Source organism: Gallus gallus, chromosome 2 (genome assembly GCF_016699485.2).
Source record: "Gallus gallus isolate bGalGal1 chromosome 2, bGalGal1.mat.broiler.GRCg7b, whole genome shotgun sequence".
NCBI lineage: Eukaryota > Metazoa > Chordata > Aves > Galliformes > Phasianidae > Gallus > Gallus gallus.
This window is the reverse complement of record NC_052533.1, coordinates 50248437-50264840: the sequence shown is the minus strand read 5'-3', so window position 1 is coordinate 50264840 and position 16404 is coordinate 50248437. Positions and strand designations below refer to the sequence as shown.

At 38.2% G+C, this 16404-nt stretch overlaps 1 protein-coding gene across 11 annotated transcripts in view; it reads right to left on the bottom strand.

The window, feature by feature from the left end:
• Positions 1–16404, bottom strand: part of SUGCT (succinyl-CoA:glutarate-CoA transferase) — a 429352-nt gene that overhangs the window by 146735 nt on the left and 266213 nt on the right. For 10 of the 11 annotated variants that reach the window (XM_040689369.2, XM_040689382.2, XM_046936920.1 and 7 more), the window contains one exon: positions 9406–9469. The exons of the other annotated variant lie outside the window; for it this stretch is intronic. In XM_040689369.2, the coding sequence (XP_040545303.1) occupies positions 9406–9469 (64 nt within the window). The remainder of the gene's footprint in view (positions 1–9405; positions 9470–16404) is intronic. 11 annotated transcript variants of the gene reach the window in all.

Here is a 16404-nt window from a genome sequence, read left to right as displayed (position 1 = left end):
ATTCCTCTGACCTGAAAGGAGGTTGTGACATGGTCATTGCCCTCTTCTCCCATGTAACTAGCAATAGGACTAGACAGAATGGCCTCAAGTTGCACCAGGGGATGTTCAGGTTGGATATTAGGAGAAGTTTCTTCTCCAAAAGAGTGGTCAGGTGCTGGAATGGGCTGCTGAGGGAAGTGGTTGAGTCATCATCCATGGAGGTGTTCAAGAAACATTTAGATGTTCTACTAAGGGACATGGTATAGTGGGGAAATACTGGTGGTAGATGGATGGTTGGACTGGATGGTCTTGAATGATCCAAACTTGGTGATTCTATGATTCTAAGTTCTGGTGAACTGATCAACATGTGTATCAAAACTAGCTTTAGAATAGATGGGAGAGGTTCTGGGATTAAAATTAACATTAATTGTGTCTTCATTAACTACATAAGAGTACCAAGAGAGATGAGAAGCCTCAAAATAATAATAATAAAAAAAACACCATTTTTTCTGTTCTTTTTATATTAAGATTAAAAGGTATCTGAACAAAAATAGGCTGAAAGACAAGCATTTAAATGGTAGCTGAGAGTTGAAAGTAGCTATGCTGCCTCAGCTTTCAAGATTAAATTGGAAAGCAAATTATAGAAGAGCTTGAAATGCAGCATAACAGTCAAAAAGGTCAGTGTAATTTTCACTGCTTATACACCCCTCATATCTCTAATTTAGGCAGTACCAGTCCCTTTAAAAGATTTTGATCCAACTTGAATTCAATTTTTGAACAGAATACCACAAGGAAGACCTGTGGGAAGCATGATGAAGAGGAACAAAACAATTGTAAGTTCATATTGACTAAGAGAACTACAGAATTTGCCTTTCTTTATGGGTTACAGAAAAAGAAAAAAGGTTAAATACATGCATGTAGGTTGCTCCAAAAGTAATGGCTTCTATTTATTTCCATGGAATATACAGCTGCTACAGAGAGCATGACAAAATCACTGATAGAGCAAATTCTCAGCTACTAAACAACTACTTATCAACACTGTCACCATTATTAGCTATGCATTTTCACCAGTGTTGAACCCAGCTTACGTGCTGGGTTCATAAAAATGTGCACCAGCAGAGCTGACCCCTTGTCACTGTCACCACTGCTGAAATGCACCACTTCTCAAATCAGTGTCCTCATATACACTGTTTGATATATACATATACATATACACTCAGCAAGCATTGATGGAAGTGAAGCAAGAGTTTTGTGATGCTGAACAAGTTAATCAAGTTGCTGAGGAACAAAAAGGATTTGAAAGAAGGATAAGAACAAACCTGCCCTTTGGGGCAAACCCTTATGGTTGTTTAGGAGCACAAATGGATGAAGAGATCAAGAGGGAAATGCATAGAAGAATGGTCAAAACTGTACTTTTTTTAATCCAGAATGCATCTCTTTCCACATAACACTGACAAATATAAACAACTCAAAAAGACTACCCACAATAGAGACTGGAGCAGGAGGTAACTAAATCAAATATAGGTACTGATTATGAAACTCAAATCAAAGAAAGTGAGAAGAAATTGGAATGGAGTCTGGACCAAATCTGTTCTTCATACTCTAGGGTAAGCTCACAGCAGGTTGAATGCACCATGCAGGCTAACGGTGTTGCCAAACCTGCTGTTTTCAGGAATCGAGCGCACGTGAAGAACATATCAGTCACAGAGAATGACAATCACAAAGATACACACTCACCCCCAAGGAAGCTAACTGATAGGAAATATTTCAACTAGAGCTGAAATATAACAAGGGCAGCCTATCTTATAAATACACAAACATAAACCAGAAGATTTTTTTTGTCAGAAAAATAATATATTAAAAAAATAATTATTATATTCAATCAGTTGTACAAAATGTAGGGAAAACACAGTGACTCTGCTGTCTATCCCTGACATTTTCTGTCAAAGTATTATATTACTCCATACACCTGTACACCTGGAATTTTTTTTTTTTTTTCTGTAAATATGCAGAACACAAACTACAGTGTAAAAGACAAAGTTACAAAGCTGCTGCACTTTGCTTGCACAACATACCTTAAAAGACCTGGGCAGATTACCCAACACTGTTTGCCAGAAAGTCATCCAGATGTGACTTCTGTCATGTAAGTACTTTCACAGGTGAAACACAAGTAGTTAAAGCTCTCACACATGTGAGAAAGACATAAATAAGCCTAATTGCTGCACTATAAAACTAGCTAACTTTGGATTAGGAAAAAAAAAAAAAAGGCAAGTTGGTTGTGTATTTTTAATAATGAATCTGACAAGCTATTTAAAGAAAATGACAGATATTTGATGAATTCTCCACCTCTTGAGGACCTGCTGCAGTCAAACACACAAAAAGTGAATTCATGGAATTCTGTGGCCAATTCTGCAAGAACACAAACTATGTGATCTAATGTCCACTGCTGGCCATAAAGTTTTCCAGTTTAGGTTCACATAAAACAGCTTAAGTCAAATCATGCTTCCCACTCACGGGACACAGTGCCCGGGTCAGTGTGACATGGAGGAAACACAAATGAGGATTACTATACTCCATATCCCAGGGACTAAGTAAAATTATCTAAATGTTTAAAACATATTTTTACATTTAATAAAACCAAACTTTTTAGCTGACAGTGGATTCCTTTTCATATCCAATAATTATTAAAGATCATAAAGATATACTTACAATTTATGAGTGTTGAAGTAATTTGGCTGTTTTACAATGCACACGAGGCATGCAGATATATCTTTACAATCACACACCTTGAACTCCGTGAGCACCTGGTTGTGCTGGTTACAGAGTGAAGGCCTGTTACTGTTACTTGTATAGAAAGAAGTGGGAAATGAGTTTAAACAGAGAAAGAAAATCATTTTTAGTTTTAAAGAAAGATGAATTCTAGGACTGTGTCCATCAAAGTGAAATTAATGAATTTCCTTTTGGATATTCAGATAATGTTTCAACCTTTCTTTTCCCCATGTAGCAGCAAGGTGATAGATTACTCTCCAACAAGTGAGAAAATGCTCTCACCTCCCAGTGAAGTATTTTTATTTCATCTCCCAGTACCACAGCATCAAGTCCTGGAAAGGACCATGTGAAACAAGAAAAAAACAACTTTGATTGCCACATCTGTGCCAAACTTAAGAAAGGGCTTCAAAACTCTGACCTGCCAAGAGGAGAGTCCTGATGAGACAACGTTAACAACACCTTCAACAACCTATGCCTGAGCAGCACAAAGCACTGCCTGACCCGAGTGCAGGGCACGTGGGTGCTTACCCTGAGCTTGGTGGGAAAGATGTCCACTATTGCTTCATTTCCTCCAATAACTACAGCCTCATAAGTAGGTAAGAGAGAGGTGTCTTTTCTTCCTTGAAAAATTAACTTTAAAATTATTAGCTGTGGCACAAAGGCCGCTACAGGAGATATAACAAATTTTAAAATACACAGTAGAAGAATGCTCTGGACACATGTGACAGAGGAGCAAAACTATGAAGAGGCTTGTTAATTCTGTTATACCTTAAAAGAAATCTTAAAGACTCCACATAACAGTATCATACATTAAAAACATACACTAAAATTTTCTACATAATCCTAAACCTAAATCATAATCCTAAAACTATAACATATTCCTCACTATTCCCACCATCTCTTTTCTGCTTTTGCAATCAGTATGAATATATTGTTTATATATACATTAAGATTTTTTGAAGTATTTGAAGATAGCTAAGTGAGCTGTCGTACATCATTTCTGCTGAGTTCCTGTAACGGTCCTCAATTCCTCAAAATTGAAATCAGTTCTGTGAATGTAAAAGACATAAACAGTCAGCGCTGATGACTAAAAAAGGTGAATGAGGTAACAGTAATGCCGGTGAAGCTGTTGGTCTCCAATGTATCATAAATAGTGAAGTGAAATTAAAATTTTTCAATCAACATCAGTTATGCACATGCGTGCACACACACGCGTGCGCACAGATGCATATGAAAAAGGAGACTGATGAGAAGCAGACAGGATCACGAGTTCAAGCAGAGGTTCTTGAAAAAAACTATTGTTGGGCTTTTTTTATGTTCTGGTTGTTGTTGCTATATGGTGGGATCTCCTAGATGCAGGAAACGATGGATTGTAGTACAGACTTCCTTAATTTCCTGCAAACTTCTCCCATACAGAAGTCACTTTTCTCTGTCACAGAGAAAGCTGAAGCTTCCCTCAGTATATATATAAAAAGAAAGTATGTATATAAACAGGCATATCTGCTGAGCAAGCATACAGAAATGCCACTGTTAATAACTTTTTAGCTAGATATTTTCTACACTGAGAAAGTAAGCGTAAATATATACACATAAATATATAGCATTTTTACACAGACTTCATTTCCTTAGAACTCAAAGTATTTTAAGCTATTAATTGCAATCTGAAAAACTGCAAATGATTAATAAGGTGAGACACAAAGAGGGATAAATTACTTGCACAAGGTTAGGGGAAAAATCTGTAGCATTATAAGGACATCCTATAAGATTTCTTGTTTCCTAGTCTTATTCCGTAAAAAATTCTTCGAAGAGATTGATGGCAATTAGTCTCCACGGAACCATGACACAGTTTAATGAATCGTACAGCAGGAAAAGCCTATCTCTGAAAAAAAAAGTCTTTCCTGTTTCAGTAGTATATTTGTAATGTACAGTGACAGGAGAAGACCGGAAAAAGGGACAGTTCTCCTGAGTGGGCTGATTAATTAACATGGATTGCCTGAATTAAGTCCAAGGAAGCTATGCCAAGGAGGAATCCTGTAGTGTTTTTCCTAACTGAAGCTGGGTCAGACACATTAACTCAAGAACACAAAAGGAAATCACAAAGCCAGGTATAAAACAGCACTTTCAGAGCAATGAAGACATCCCTGATGCAGGTCATGGGCCAAAGAACAGGAACTCAGGAAATAGGGATAAGGAGAACATAGAATATGAACACTATCAAAACTAAGAATAGCTGTTTTGTCTGGAATTGGTGTTTTACATGATTTCTACAGTTATGTTATTTCCTGTTTGCTGAGAGATGATTCTGAAGTGTGGGCTTATATCCAAATCTCCAGTTCACTAAGGCCTAGAAGGGATCAGAAGTTAGTAAGGTTCCTTTCACAGACTTTCCTAATAGTTAATGAAGTAAATTCTATGAAGTTTGTTTTGTTTTTTCCTCTTTCTTTTTCTTTCTTTCTTTCTTTCTTTCTTTCTTTCTTTCTTTCTTTCTTTCTTTCTTTCTTTCTTTCTTTCTTTCTTTCTTTCTTTCTTTCTTTCTTTCTTTCTTTCTTTCTTTCTTTCTTTCTTTCTTTCTTTCTTTCTTTCTTTCTTTCTTTCTTTCTTTCTCTATTTTTTTGTACAGCCGAATGCATTTTTTTTAAGTTATAGTCTACAAAAAAAAAAAAAAAAAAATCCACCCCCCCCAAGAAAACAAACAAACAAACAAGAACAACCAGAAAACCAGCTTTTGACTACAAAAAAACAACTGGTAAGTTTTAGAAGTCATAATTAGACACAAGAAATGATAATATTACTATTTAAGTTTCCTAAAACAAGTACCATATATTATAATGGAGAAAGTTTGGGCAAGACTACACTGCATCCATTAGTTTTTTCTACAAAATCGGTATGGGTTGGTACCCATTACACTCCACATAGCAACTCACAATAAATTACTCAGTGGCTCCTGGAAACTCACTTGCTACTATGCTTTTGAAATGTCCATTACTCCTTGGCAAAGGAATTCAAGGTTAATCCAGATACTAAAGCTTCTTGCAGTTCCTCAGCTGTACTGTCTCTGTGCTATCCAGAATCATCTGCAATGTGGTACTCTATGAAACATTTCCCCCCATCATTTTTTTCCCTCAAAAGTACTTCATGTACTCTACATCTCTGATTTTCTTAAAGATATGTTTCTTCTCCTCCAAAGCTCTATGGAAAGGGCTACATCCAGCAGAACTGTGTGAGGAGATGCTGAGGTCAGTTACAGGTTAAGAGCATAATAAGTTTGAAAGGACCTCAAGAGGTCTCCAGTTTAAGCTCCTACGCAAACCTAGCTCAGGTGTAAGCTCAGACCAGGTTGCTTAGGGGTAAATAAAGTTCTTCCTTGAAAACCTCCAAGGACAGAGCCTGTATAACCTCTCCGGTCAACCTGCTCCACTGTCTGCCTGTCTTCATGGTGAAAAACAGTTTTCTGATATACAGCCTGAGCATTCATTGTCTCATCCTCCCAGCATGCAGTGTTGTGAAAATCCTAGTGCTTCATTTCTGTCAGCTTCCTGTGGGCTGCTGTGCAGGCTCAGCCTTCTACCAAGGTCAAAACAGCCCCTGTTCCTTAGCTTTTCCAGTTGAGTGTTCCAGCCACTCACCATCCTGGGAGCTATCCCTTGAACTAAAGGTGATGAAGTTTTGGTTCATTTCAGAGCTTAGAGTACCTCAGAGATGGAGCTAGAAGAGTCTCATCAGTATAGTCCTACAATTGGATGCATCAGTTCTGCAAAGAACAGTGAGTGCTGTACAGTGCCAGTCCTCTGGGATTCAAGCAAGGATTTCTCACAATATTGCATATACTGTATGTATGGTATATGACAATTCACTATACGACAAGAATATTCATCTGTATTCAACAACTAGTTCTTGAATAATATCACAACATCAATATACTGTTAAAGTAATACAAGAAAGAATATCCTAAAGACATTTTTCAATGAATACTAGGAACGAGACATATCAAATGACAAGACCTGTATCTCTCTTATCATCAGTACACATTTTTAAGAGAATGAATAGAAATATTTTTTATAATGCAACTTCTGTCATTCCAGTTCCATCAGCTCCCCAGTGCCTTCAAATGTGCTTATGAGCATACAGTATATCATGCTAAGAAAAGAAAGAGGGAAAGCACTGAATATGTATAAAAAGAATCAAGTTCAGTAACCACACGAGGAGTATTCAAAACACATTTGAAGCAAAAAAAGGATTATGAATCAATGTTACAAACATAGCCTGTATTAAAGAAAATGGCAAAGTATTTCAAAATTACTATTTCAACAAATGCAGCATCTACAAGTGAGGATTCAAAAATGTGAAGCCACTCATAAAGCCAGGACATGCCTGGAGAAGGACTAGTCTAAACCAATATGCTAGAGACAGAGGTCTGTCACAACATTCAGAGCTGAAATGTGCTAGCATGCACTCACTCACTAAGTGTTATGTCAGCGCACTTGCAACTTTCCTTCGCAGTTCAAGTCTGACTTCTGTCATGAGCTTCAAGAGTGATGTCCAATCCAATCAATATATATTAAAATCTGGCTTATATGGTTAAGAAATAACAGTCACACACTTCATTTTGGGATCAGAGTCTCTCAAGTCTCTTTAGGGAGGGATACTTTTACTTTACTCAGTTCCAACATTCATACTAACATCTTCATTAAGAAATCCTGAAACAGAAACTAAGTGCTTAGTAAAGCCACCCTTTACCCAATATTAAAATATTATCATATCAAATAAAAAGTTGCTTTTAATTTAAATAGTCATCAAGAAACAGGCTGCTGGAGGTCTTGAAGACACACTTTTCCCTGTACTCTTCAGATATATCGATCCCATTACCTGCCATCAACAGCAAATAGACTCCTTATGCAATCTAGTTTTGAGACAGAGTAACTCTCTGTCTTTCTGGTGATACCAGTGGGTCGACTCTGCTCACACTGAATGAGTGTCCTTCATCTTTCCCTCTCTTGTCTCTCCTCTCCTTATCCTTCAATTCCAGAAAAGGAACGATTTCTCCTTTTCCTGCTCAAATACGCAATCATTTCAGCCATCTGCTTCAATACAACAAACTCTTCATAGAATCCCATCTAAATGGCAAATCATTGGAGATTAAGATGATTTATTTTAGTTTAGTGCAGTGTCACCGGTTTGAGTTTTAATAAAATAAAAAAATAACTAAGGATTTGAGAAATACTATGGCTTATCTATGTAAAAATTCCCTCTCTTGCCAATATTCTCTATCGCTGCTGACAGACATTAGAACATTCCTTTCATCTCCTTCCTCTTCTTGCAGTTAAACATATCCCCTTAAGGAGTATTTGCTTTCTCTAAGATAGATTATACATTGTATGCAACATGAAAACCTTACACACTTTCTCTACCATCTGCGAAGCTTTTTTGCCCACTTCTTTAAAAAGAATTAATTCAAAACCCTTGTTACTCTTTCCATTTCAGATAAATAAACCAGGATTACATTTCTGTTAGAAACTGAAACAAAAGGATTACTATTTCCACATACACGCATCTAAATTAGAGAAGCACTTCTGAATGCAGTCAAACACATTTCCAAACCTAGTGGGATCAAATGTGGAATGCAAACCATTATAAAGAACAAATACAAAGTGCACACATACATACACACAAAACACCCCCCCTATTCATGCAGAAAATATGATCTAATGTGGGAATGATTTCATTCAAATAATTCCTTCTGTATCCCTGTGTGATTCCAGGATGTGCAAATTAAGATAAATTTTATGGGTCAAATTTTTCTAACCACTGCATGTGCTCAAGTCAACTGAAATTGATGACAACTGGATGCTGCGTCAGAGGATGGAATTTGGCTCAGAAAGTCACAATGTAAGGGGAATATGTTATAAAAATAAAAATGGCACGGTGCTCTGAATGAGGAAGGAAACAATTCTTTATGTGGCTTGGGATATAGAGAAGCATAGAAAATGACGAAAAGTTGACCAAAGAGCTAGTAGATTGTTAGATAAAGCTCAGTCATCAAAACAGAGCCAACCTCAAGGATCTGGATGAGGATTTTCATAACATAATGGAAGTAAAGCTAAACTAGCTCCAAGACCTGATCCACTTTAAAAAGATACTCATATTTTACTTTTATGTTCTTGGGAAATTCAAAATAGCTATTTAAGACTTCATCATTGCAGAGCTTTATGTCTAATTTCATTAAACAAAATACTGTGATGAAACTTTTGGTATGAACTTCCCTTTTCTTTCTTCTTCATTGTTAGTAACAGAAATGTCCCTAAAAGACGTCTGTGTAACTTGCAAAATAGACCTAAATCAAAACCAGATACACATATTCATGTAGACGATTTAGCAGTAATATTTCTAGCAGTGGGAGTTTGCAAATATTATCAAATCCATGTTCAAATTTTATGACAACTGGCCGATGAAAACCAGAAGCTATTCTGACACACATTTTAACCAATTTTTCTGCTTCTGGAATGAATGTGAGCACAAATGTCTTCCTGTTTAAACTTTAGTTCATTTGAGTGAAATGTGAAGATGTGTCATGTCCTCAGCTGAGTTCCAGAACTATTCAGGATGTCATGTAACATTTAATTTCAAGCTCCATTTAGAAAAAAGAATTAAACATCTAACCTGGAACAGCTATTCTCCCAGCTATTGGATGATCCATTTCCATCACAAGTTCATTGTGCAGCACCTATTAAAAAAAAATTATATATATATATATGCAATTAAAAAACAAACAAACAAACAAAAAACTAATTCCTAAACTCAAGAGTAAAATGGATACATATATTTCCACATTCTTTTAGTGAACATTAAGCATCCAGGGAGCTACAGTTCATGTAATTTGCATAATTTATAAAATGAAAACCCTGATGTTTGACATTGTTCTCTATTTATGCATCTGAATAAATACCTCAGTAAGACTTGACACATCTAACATATCTTTAAGGTCCTGTATCCAACATCAATCACAAGCAATTGAGCTGGAAGCACATCATACTTTCCACCACCGACAAAAAATTAGCAGCAACATGGAGAATTGAAACCTTCACCCACTTTCACTTTTGCTCTGCCATACAAGCCTATGTAGAGCTGATGCTCTTTAGTTTTCTTCGCTACTATTCAGCTGTCTTTGAGCTCATGATAGATCACACTACGCACTGATGTCCCAGTAGTTCCTATAAACACTGGGAAAAGGCATCACAAATCTAATGTTATTTCTGTTCTGTTTAGTAGGTGTAACATAACCCTCTATCTGCATGGGATGATTATTCATCACAATTTCCAATTCTATGTTATTAAACTCAACCAGAAAACAAAGGTGTATCAAAACTCTCAAATAACAGAGAAAAAGTAATTCATAACAGAATTTTTACTACTTAATGGAATTCCATCTCTGAAGTCAATAAGCAGTCTTTTTTGTTTCCTCACTTATTACTCTGACATCCTTCTAATGCTGTTAACTTAATCACATAACTGGTATTTGTTATTTAATATAAGCATCCTGTAGAGATAACCCTCCCATTAGCTAATCAGCTTTATAATTTTTAAAAATAAAATAAGTTTTGTTGCTTGTATACATCAACTATATTACATATGCATGCTGCTTTCAAAATAGTAACTCCTGTTTTAATATGTTGGTCCATGATATCAGAGGCAGATGTTGGTGGTATAGCAGAAGCTGAAATTTCCTCCCAATATTCTGTTGCATACTGCTGCCATGTGACAAATGTCAGCAGAGGGGCAGTCTGACAAAACCATGTCTGACGTGGAAGTGCGTATAAAGCAATAGTGTGTCATTAAGTTCCTCCATGGGAAAAAAAAAATGAACAAATAGGCATTCATCTACCTTTGCTGAACTTTTATGGAGACCAAACAGTGGATGTGAGCACAGTGAGGCAGTAAATGGTGCATTTCAGCAGTGGTGACAGTGGGTTATCTCCAATGGTGCAGATTTTTATGAGTGCAGCATACAAGTTCTTGTTCATCACTGGCAAAAATGCATAGCTACTGGTAGTGACAATGTTGAAAAATAGTGCTTTGTAGATGGGAATTTGCTCAATCAAACAGTGTTATTGTGCTCTTTGTATCTGTTGTAGTTTATATGGAAAAAAATAGGATACATTACTTTTGGAGAGACCTACATATTTTATATGCAGCCCAAGACAATTTCTCTTCACTCAATGTGGCCTAGGCAAGACAAAAGGTTGGACACTCATGAGTTAAACATTTTAAACAAGCTTTTAATTGGCTTTGCAATGCTTTGCATGTGTAGCAATGAGGAATTCTCAGCCTATATTTTCATCAGAAACATGAATGACTGATACAGGACAGCAGATAATCTGGTTGGAAGGGACCTCTGGACAACACCTAGTCCAGCCTCCTGCTTTGCATGTGCCTACTGTCAGCAAGCAATCAGGACAGCAGCAGCTTTTCCTGAACATGTCATGGAATCCTGCAAGGATGGAGATTTCACTACATCCAAGTAACAGGCTCCCATGCTGTGCCACATTCCCAGTAAAACACATTTCCTAATATCCAGTTTCAACCTGCCAAATCTTTATTTGAGGCTGTTGCCTTGGGCTATATCGTTTTATACTACTGTGTATCTCTGTTGATTAGCTTCCTATTAGCAGCTGTGGATGCTATGAAAGTTCCCCTGAGCGTCCCCTTTGCTGAACTAAACCAGCCCAGCTCCTGCCCTCTCCCCAGGTGCTGTTATCCTGGCAGCTCTCCTGTGGAACTAGTTTCTCAGCAGCCATTCTGAAATGGGAGGCCCCAAAGCTGGACACAGAAATCCAGGGATAGACTTACCAGTCCAAAGAAGCCAAGCATATGGTCTGCCTTATTCATGAGGAGAGCATGCTGTCAGCTCCTGTTTAGCCTGGCATCCATTGTAACACACAAGTTTTCAGCAGATTTCTTAGCCCATCAGAGCTCTGTCTGTACCCCTGAGTGTTTTTTTGCTTGTTTGTTTCTTTTTGTTATTTTTTTCCTCTCCAGAGCAAGTGTTGTTAATTGGACCCTATAAGAGCTATCAGTTGGTAAAAAGAAACAGTGAATTGCCTGAAACCAGATTGTACCTAATTCTTTATGAAGAGTTAATGCAACAAGAGGATAAAGTATGTTATATATCTGATATTTTATATCATACTTAAGTACATTGATTACATTATACTACTGTCTAAAACTACTTAATCCTTTCCCACAGCACAAACATTTCGAGGGAAGAAGAGGTCCTGGGAGCCTAATCCTGTATTTCTTACATAGTTTTAGTTTTCTGTTGAGCCACTGCCATTAGCAGTGTTTAAATACTCTTTTTTCAGTATGTTCTATGAAAGAAAAGAGTATAAAGGTTGAAATCACACAGATTCCAGATTAACCTTTCTTTAAAAGTATGCCAGGTAGGTACAGACACACATCCCACACATTAAAACCTTGCTAGTGTTACTCAGAATCCTGCTGAATTTCCTGCTGAAATCCATGTCTTTAAAATGAAGACATTCTGTCAGAATCCTGCTATTGTCTGTTAATATATACGTAAAAGGAAAATATGTGACTTACTGATCTTCCCTTCTTTTCTGCCCATAGCAATTATGTGAAGTTTCTTAAATGCATTCTGTGTCTGTGAAGCTGAAATTTTCAGATAAACAAATCCTGTTTTGTTTAGCTGGTAGCATTGTTACTGAATTAGTACTAAAAGAGAAAAATCAAAGGACTCTTATTAAGAAAAATCAGCTAACAGCTGCATAAGGAATCAAGATTTTACACATGCAGTAGGATACATAATTCTGAAGAAATGTTCCAAACAGCTATTCATACACAGAATTAAGCTGGTAACCTATTTTCTGCAACTATCTTGGTTAAAAATTGAGCCAAACTTGTATGAGAAAAAAAAAATGCATTTTAAATGGGAAAGCAGCTTACGTTGCTTGAACTTGCAAGGAAAAAGAAAGAAAAACAAACAAACAAAAAAAGTCTGGAGAACAGAAGACTGTGGGGAGACCTCACTGCAGTCTTCTCAGTCTTCTAGTACTTTAAAGGATCTTATATAAACAGGAGGAAACTCAACTTTTTACATGGGTAGATAATGATGAGACCTGGGGGAATAGTTTTAAACTAAAAGAGGGGAGATTTAGATTACATTTCGGGGGAATTGTTCAAGTGGGAGGATGGTAACGCACTGGAATACTCTGTCAAGAGAAGTTGTGGATGCTCCATCCATGGAGGTGTTGAAGGACAGGTTGAATGGGGTACCGAGCATCCGATCTAGTGCCTCATTTAGTAGTTGGTAACCCTTCCTGGAGCAAAGGGGTTGGAACTAGATAACATTTGAGGTCTCTTCCAACTCGAGACATTCTATGATTTTATGATTCAATTAAAACAAAGTAGAAGTTTTAAACTGCATGGTTCAAATAGCTTTGATTTTTTTTTCTAACAGTACAAATAAGAAATGAAGACATTATAAATACTCTGTTTAAAATATTCAACAAGTTAGGTAGAACCACTGGAAAAAATGTAGGGGACGTTTTTACTTCTCCTTGGAATAAGGGAATTATTGGAAGTTGAAAAAGATCCTAGAATCTGGGATGTGTGTCAACGTGGCATTCGTTTTCCTGACACTAGAAGTCTCACATATGATTAGATAATAATAAAAGCATGCAGCAAAGAGCTTGCTCACAAGGACTTGAGTAACATTTCAATTTGGGAATATGTTTTATAATATTTATTGAATTGATAAGCAGTGCTAAGTACTTCTTTTTACTTAGGAGCTGTTAGGAAAATATCAATGCTTGCTAACAGCGCAATCTGTTAGGGTTGCTCAGAAAGCAATGTCTCATATTTACTTCCATGAAAACTACAACAGATACAAAGAACACAACACTAGGTAGAGCAAATTCTCAGCTACTAAACACTGACTTTCAACATGGTCATCACCACTGCTAGGAAAATGCTACCCACACAATCCAATCTTCACTGCACTCACATCCACTGTCTGGTTAACGCATCAACCACTTGCTCAGCAAGTGTTGATGAATGTCAAGGTGTGCCATTTTTTCTGCGTGGAAGAATTCAATGACATACCTTTGCTTCATACACACTCCATGTCAGATGGCATCTGGTCAGACTGCCCCTCTGCTGCCATCTGTTGCACAGCAACAAAATGGAATGGAGTATTGGTGGGAAGGTTACACCTCTACTGTCATACCACCAACATCTAACTCTGATAACGTGGGCCAATGTAATAAAACAGGATGCATTACTTTTGGAGCAGCCTTTGTATTACTGATGTTGACTGTTCAGCTATTCAGAAAAGATTTCTAAAATTCACTGCACAACCTATGTCCCTTTGCCTGAAAAAGGACACATTAAGTAATGCATCAAGCTGATAGAGACTCTGAAATTATCCTCAAGTTGTGTTAAAGGATAAAGCAAGATAAAACTTCTTGAGATTAGATTCTGTTATGCTCCTGGGAAGACAATACCAGGAACTGAATAGAATTGGTTGAAGAACGACCTCTTTGTGAAAGAATTTATGACCAGTCACTCAACACAAGCTCAAATACAGAGTAGAAGCTTCTACACAGGCATGGAAATAAACTTAAAATCCTGTGTTATTTCTGAGGCCTGTTCCTGATCTGGACAGGAAAAGCTGAAGTAAGCAGCAGGGTTCATCATGTTTACTTTTTGTATTTAAGTCTATGGGCCCATTCCGGTGCCTCAGGGCTCTGGAAGGCCCATGACACATCTCATCCCAGGGCACTGTGAGGGAACTGACTTTGCTTGGATCTGAGAAGGCTCAGGGAGGATCTGAGTGTTGACTACAGTTGCCTACTTGGGAGCATGGAAGATGAAACTTGACTTTTCTCACAAGTACACAGTGGTGGGAGGATTAGAAGCAGCAGGCACACTCTGCAGCAAGGACAACTTCCAGTTATTCAACAGAAAAAGACCGTCACTATCAGGGTGCTCAGATATGCAACTGGCACCCAGAGATGCTGGAGTTCCTCCCCACGATATCCAAACTTGACTGAGCTTGACTGAATCAAACCCACAGAACCAATAACTAATCCTCCAAATGTGGATCTACACCAGAGGCCTTCCTAAAAAAAAAACTATGAGCCAAAGGGTGAAAAGCTATGAATTAGCTGCAAAGGAAGACCTGTCCCCATTAGTCCACTGGGCAGCTTAATAGTTGCTACTGTCACCTGCATCTATACAAGGTATGAAAGCAAAACACTGGAAACATTTAGGAAGAAGGGACACAAAGGGATGATTTGGTACTACGTTGGCATAGGCACAGGAAGCCATCACAAGAAACATGAAAACAAGTGGCTTTAGTTTTTAGTGCAACAGTCTGTACATTCTCTTGGCACATTTTTTTGTACCTTAGTCATGGAACAGGATACAAAAACCTCACTTTCCTCTTCACCTGATGTAGGATTGAATACTTTCATGCTACTTGAGGTACATAGGGGCCCACTGATGGGGGACAGCCACAGACACACCTGTATCCCCGACCCTAAGCTCTCTTCTCAATACCGTATATCAGAGATTGCAAAGATTGAAGCTGTCCAAATTACTTATCTAGAGTCATGACTGATAGTCATGCTATTCTCTGTGCGCTGCCATGGAGGGCCTGGCTTCACCTTCAACCACTTGTTCTGTGGCCAAGGAGAGAACAGGCTGAGGACAGCAATTCCTGACTGACCTTCTCATCCCTAGAGTGGAAAACCCTACCACCAGGTCCTAAGGATCTTGCAGGCCCCCCAGCAGACCCCACTGCTGTACCAGTATGACTGTGCAGAAGACATTGGGTCCTCTCTTTGCAACCCCTCTCCTTTGAGGATTTGGATGGGGGTGAGGGATGGGAAAGGACAGCTGATGCAACAATTTTGGATCAGCTGTGTACTCAACAATTTTTAATGATTACATCTTTTTTGGCTGCCTGCGGTGTGCCAGCATGCTTTGCCACTTCTCTGTTACTTTCTGACACCAGGATAGCTCCACTCCAGACAGTTGCAGAGTGGTTGAGAACCCCTTTCCCTGACCCTCTATGAGGGTACATTTTTGCAACTGTCTCACAGGATGGACCTCAAACCCCAACTCCCAAGATTTGGTCACCATGGGACACTCAGAATCCTACTGCCACCCGTTCCTTCTGTTCTGAGCCCTATAAATATGGGAATTCTGTGTTCGGAACCCCAGTCTTTGAGCAGAAAGAGCCAGTGGCTGTTGTTCTCAAAGTGAGACCTACCAGAAATTTTTCTTTTGAAGAGAGTATAGAGCAGCCATCTTTCAAGAAGAGACAGCTGATGAAAATGGGCAATGACATCAAGCTCATGGAGGTGGGCCACTCTCTCATCCATCTCCAAGACCTGTCATCTCTTCTTCACTGAATCCTGAGGAACAGAGCAGGACAGGGACTGCCATCCTCTGAGCTGCTGTGCAGGAGCAATGAGAGGAGTCCAGCACAGGGATCTGAACTCCTGGGGGCCTCAAACATCACAGCAGTGAGAGGATCCCATAAGTTAACTGTTAGCTTGGACAGCCCAAATTCAGGGCCATCCTGCAGGCTCATGGAACCTCCAATTCCACGTAATTCTTTGGACAGCCAAGGTTTCC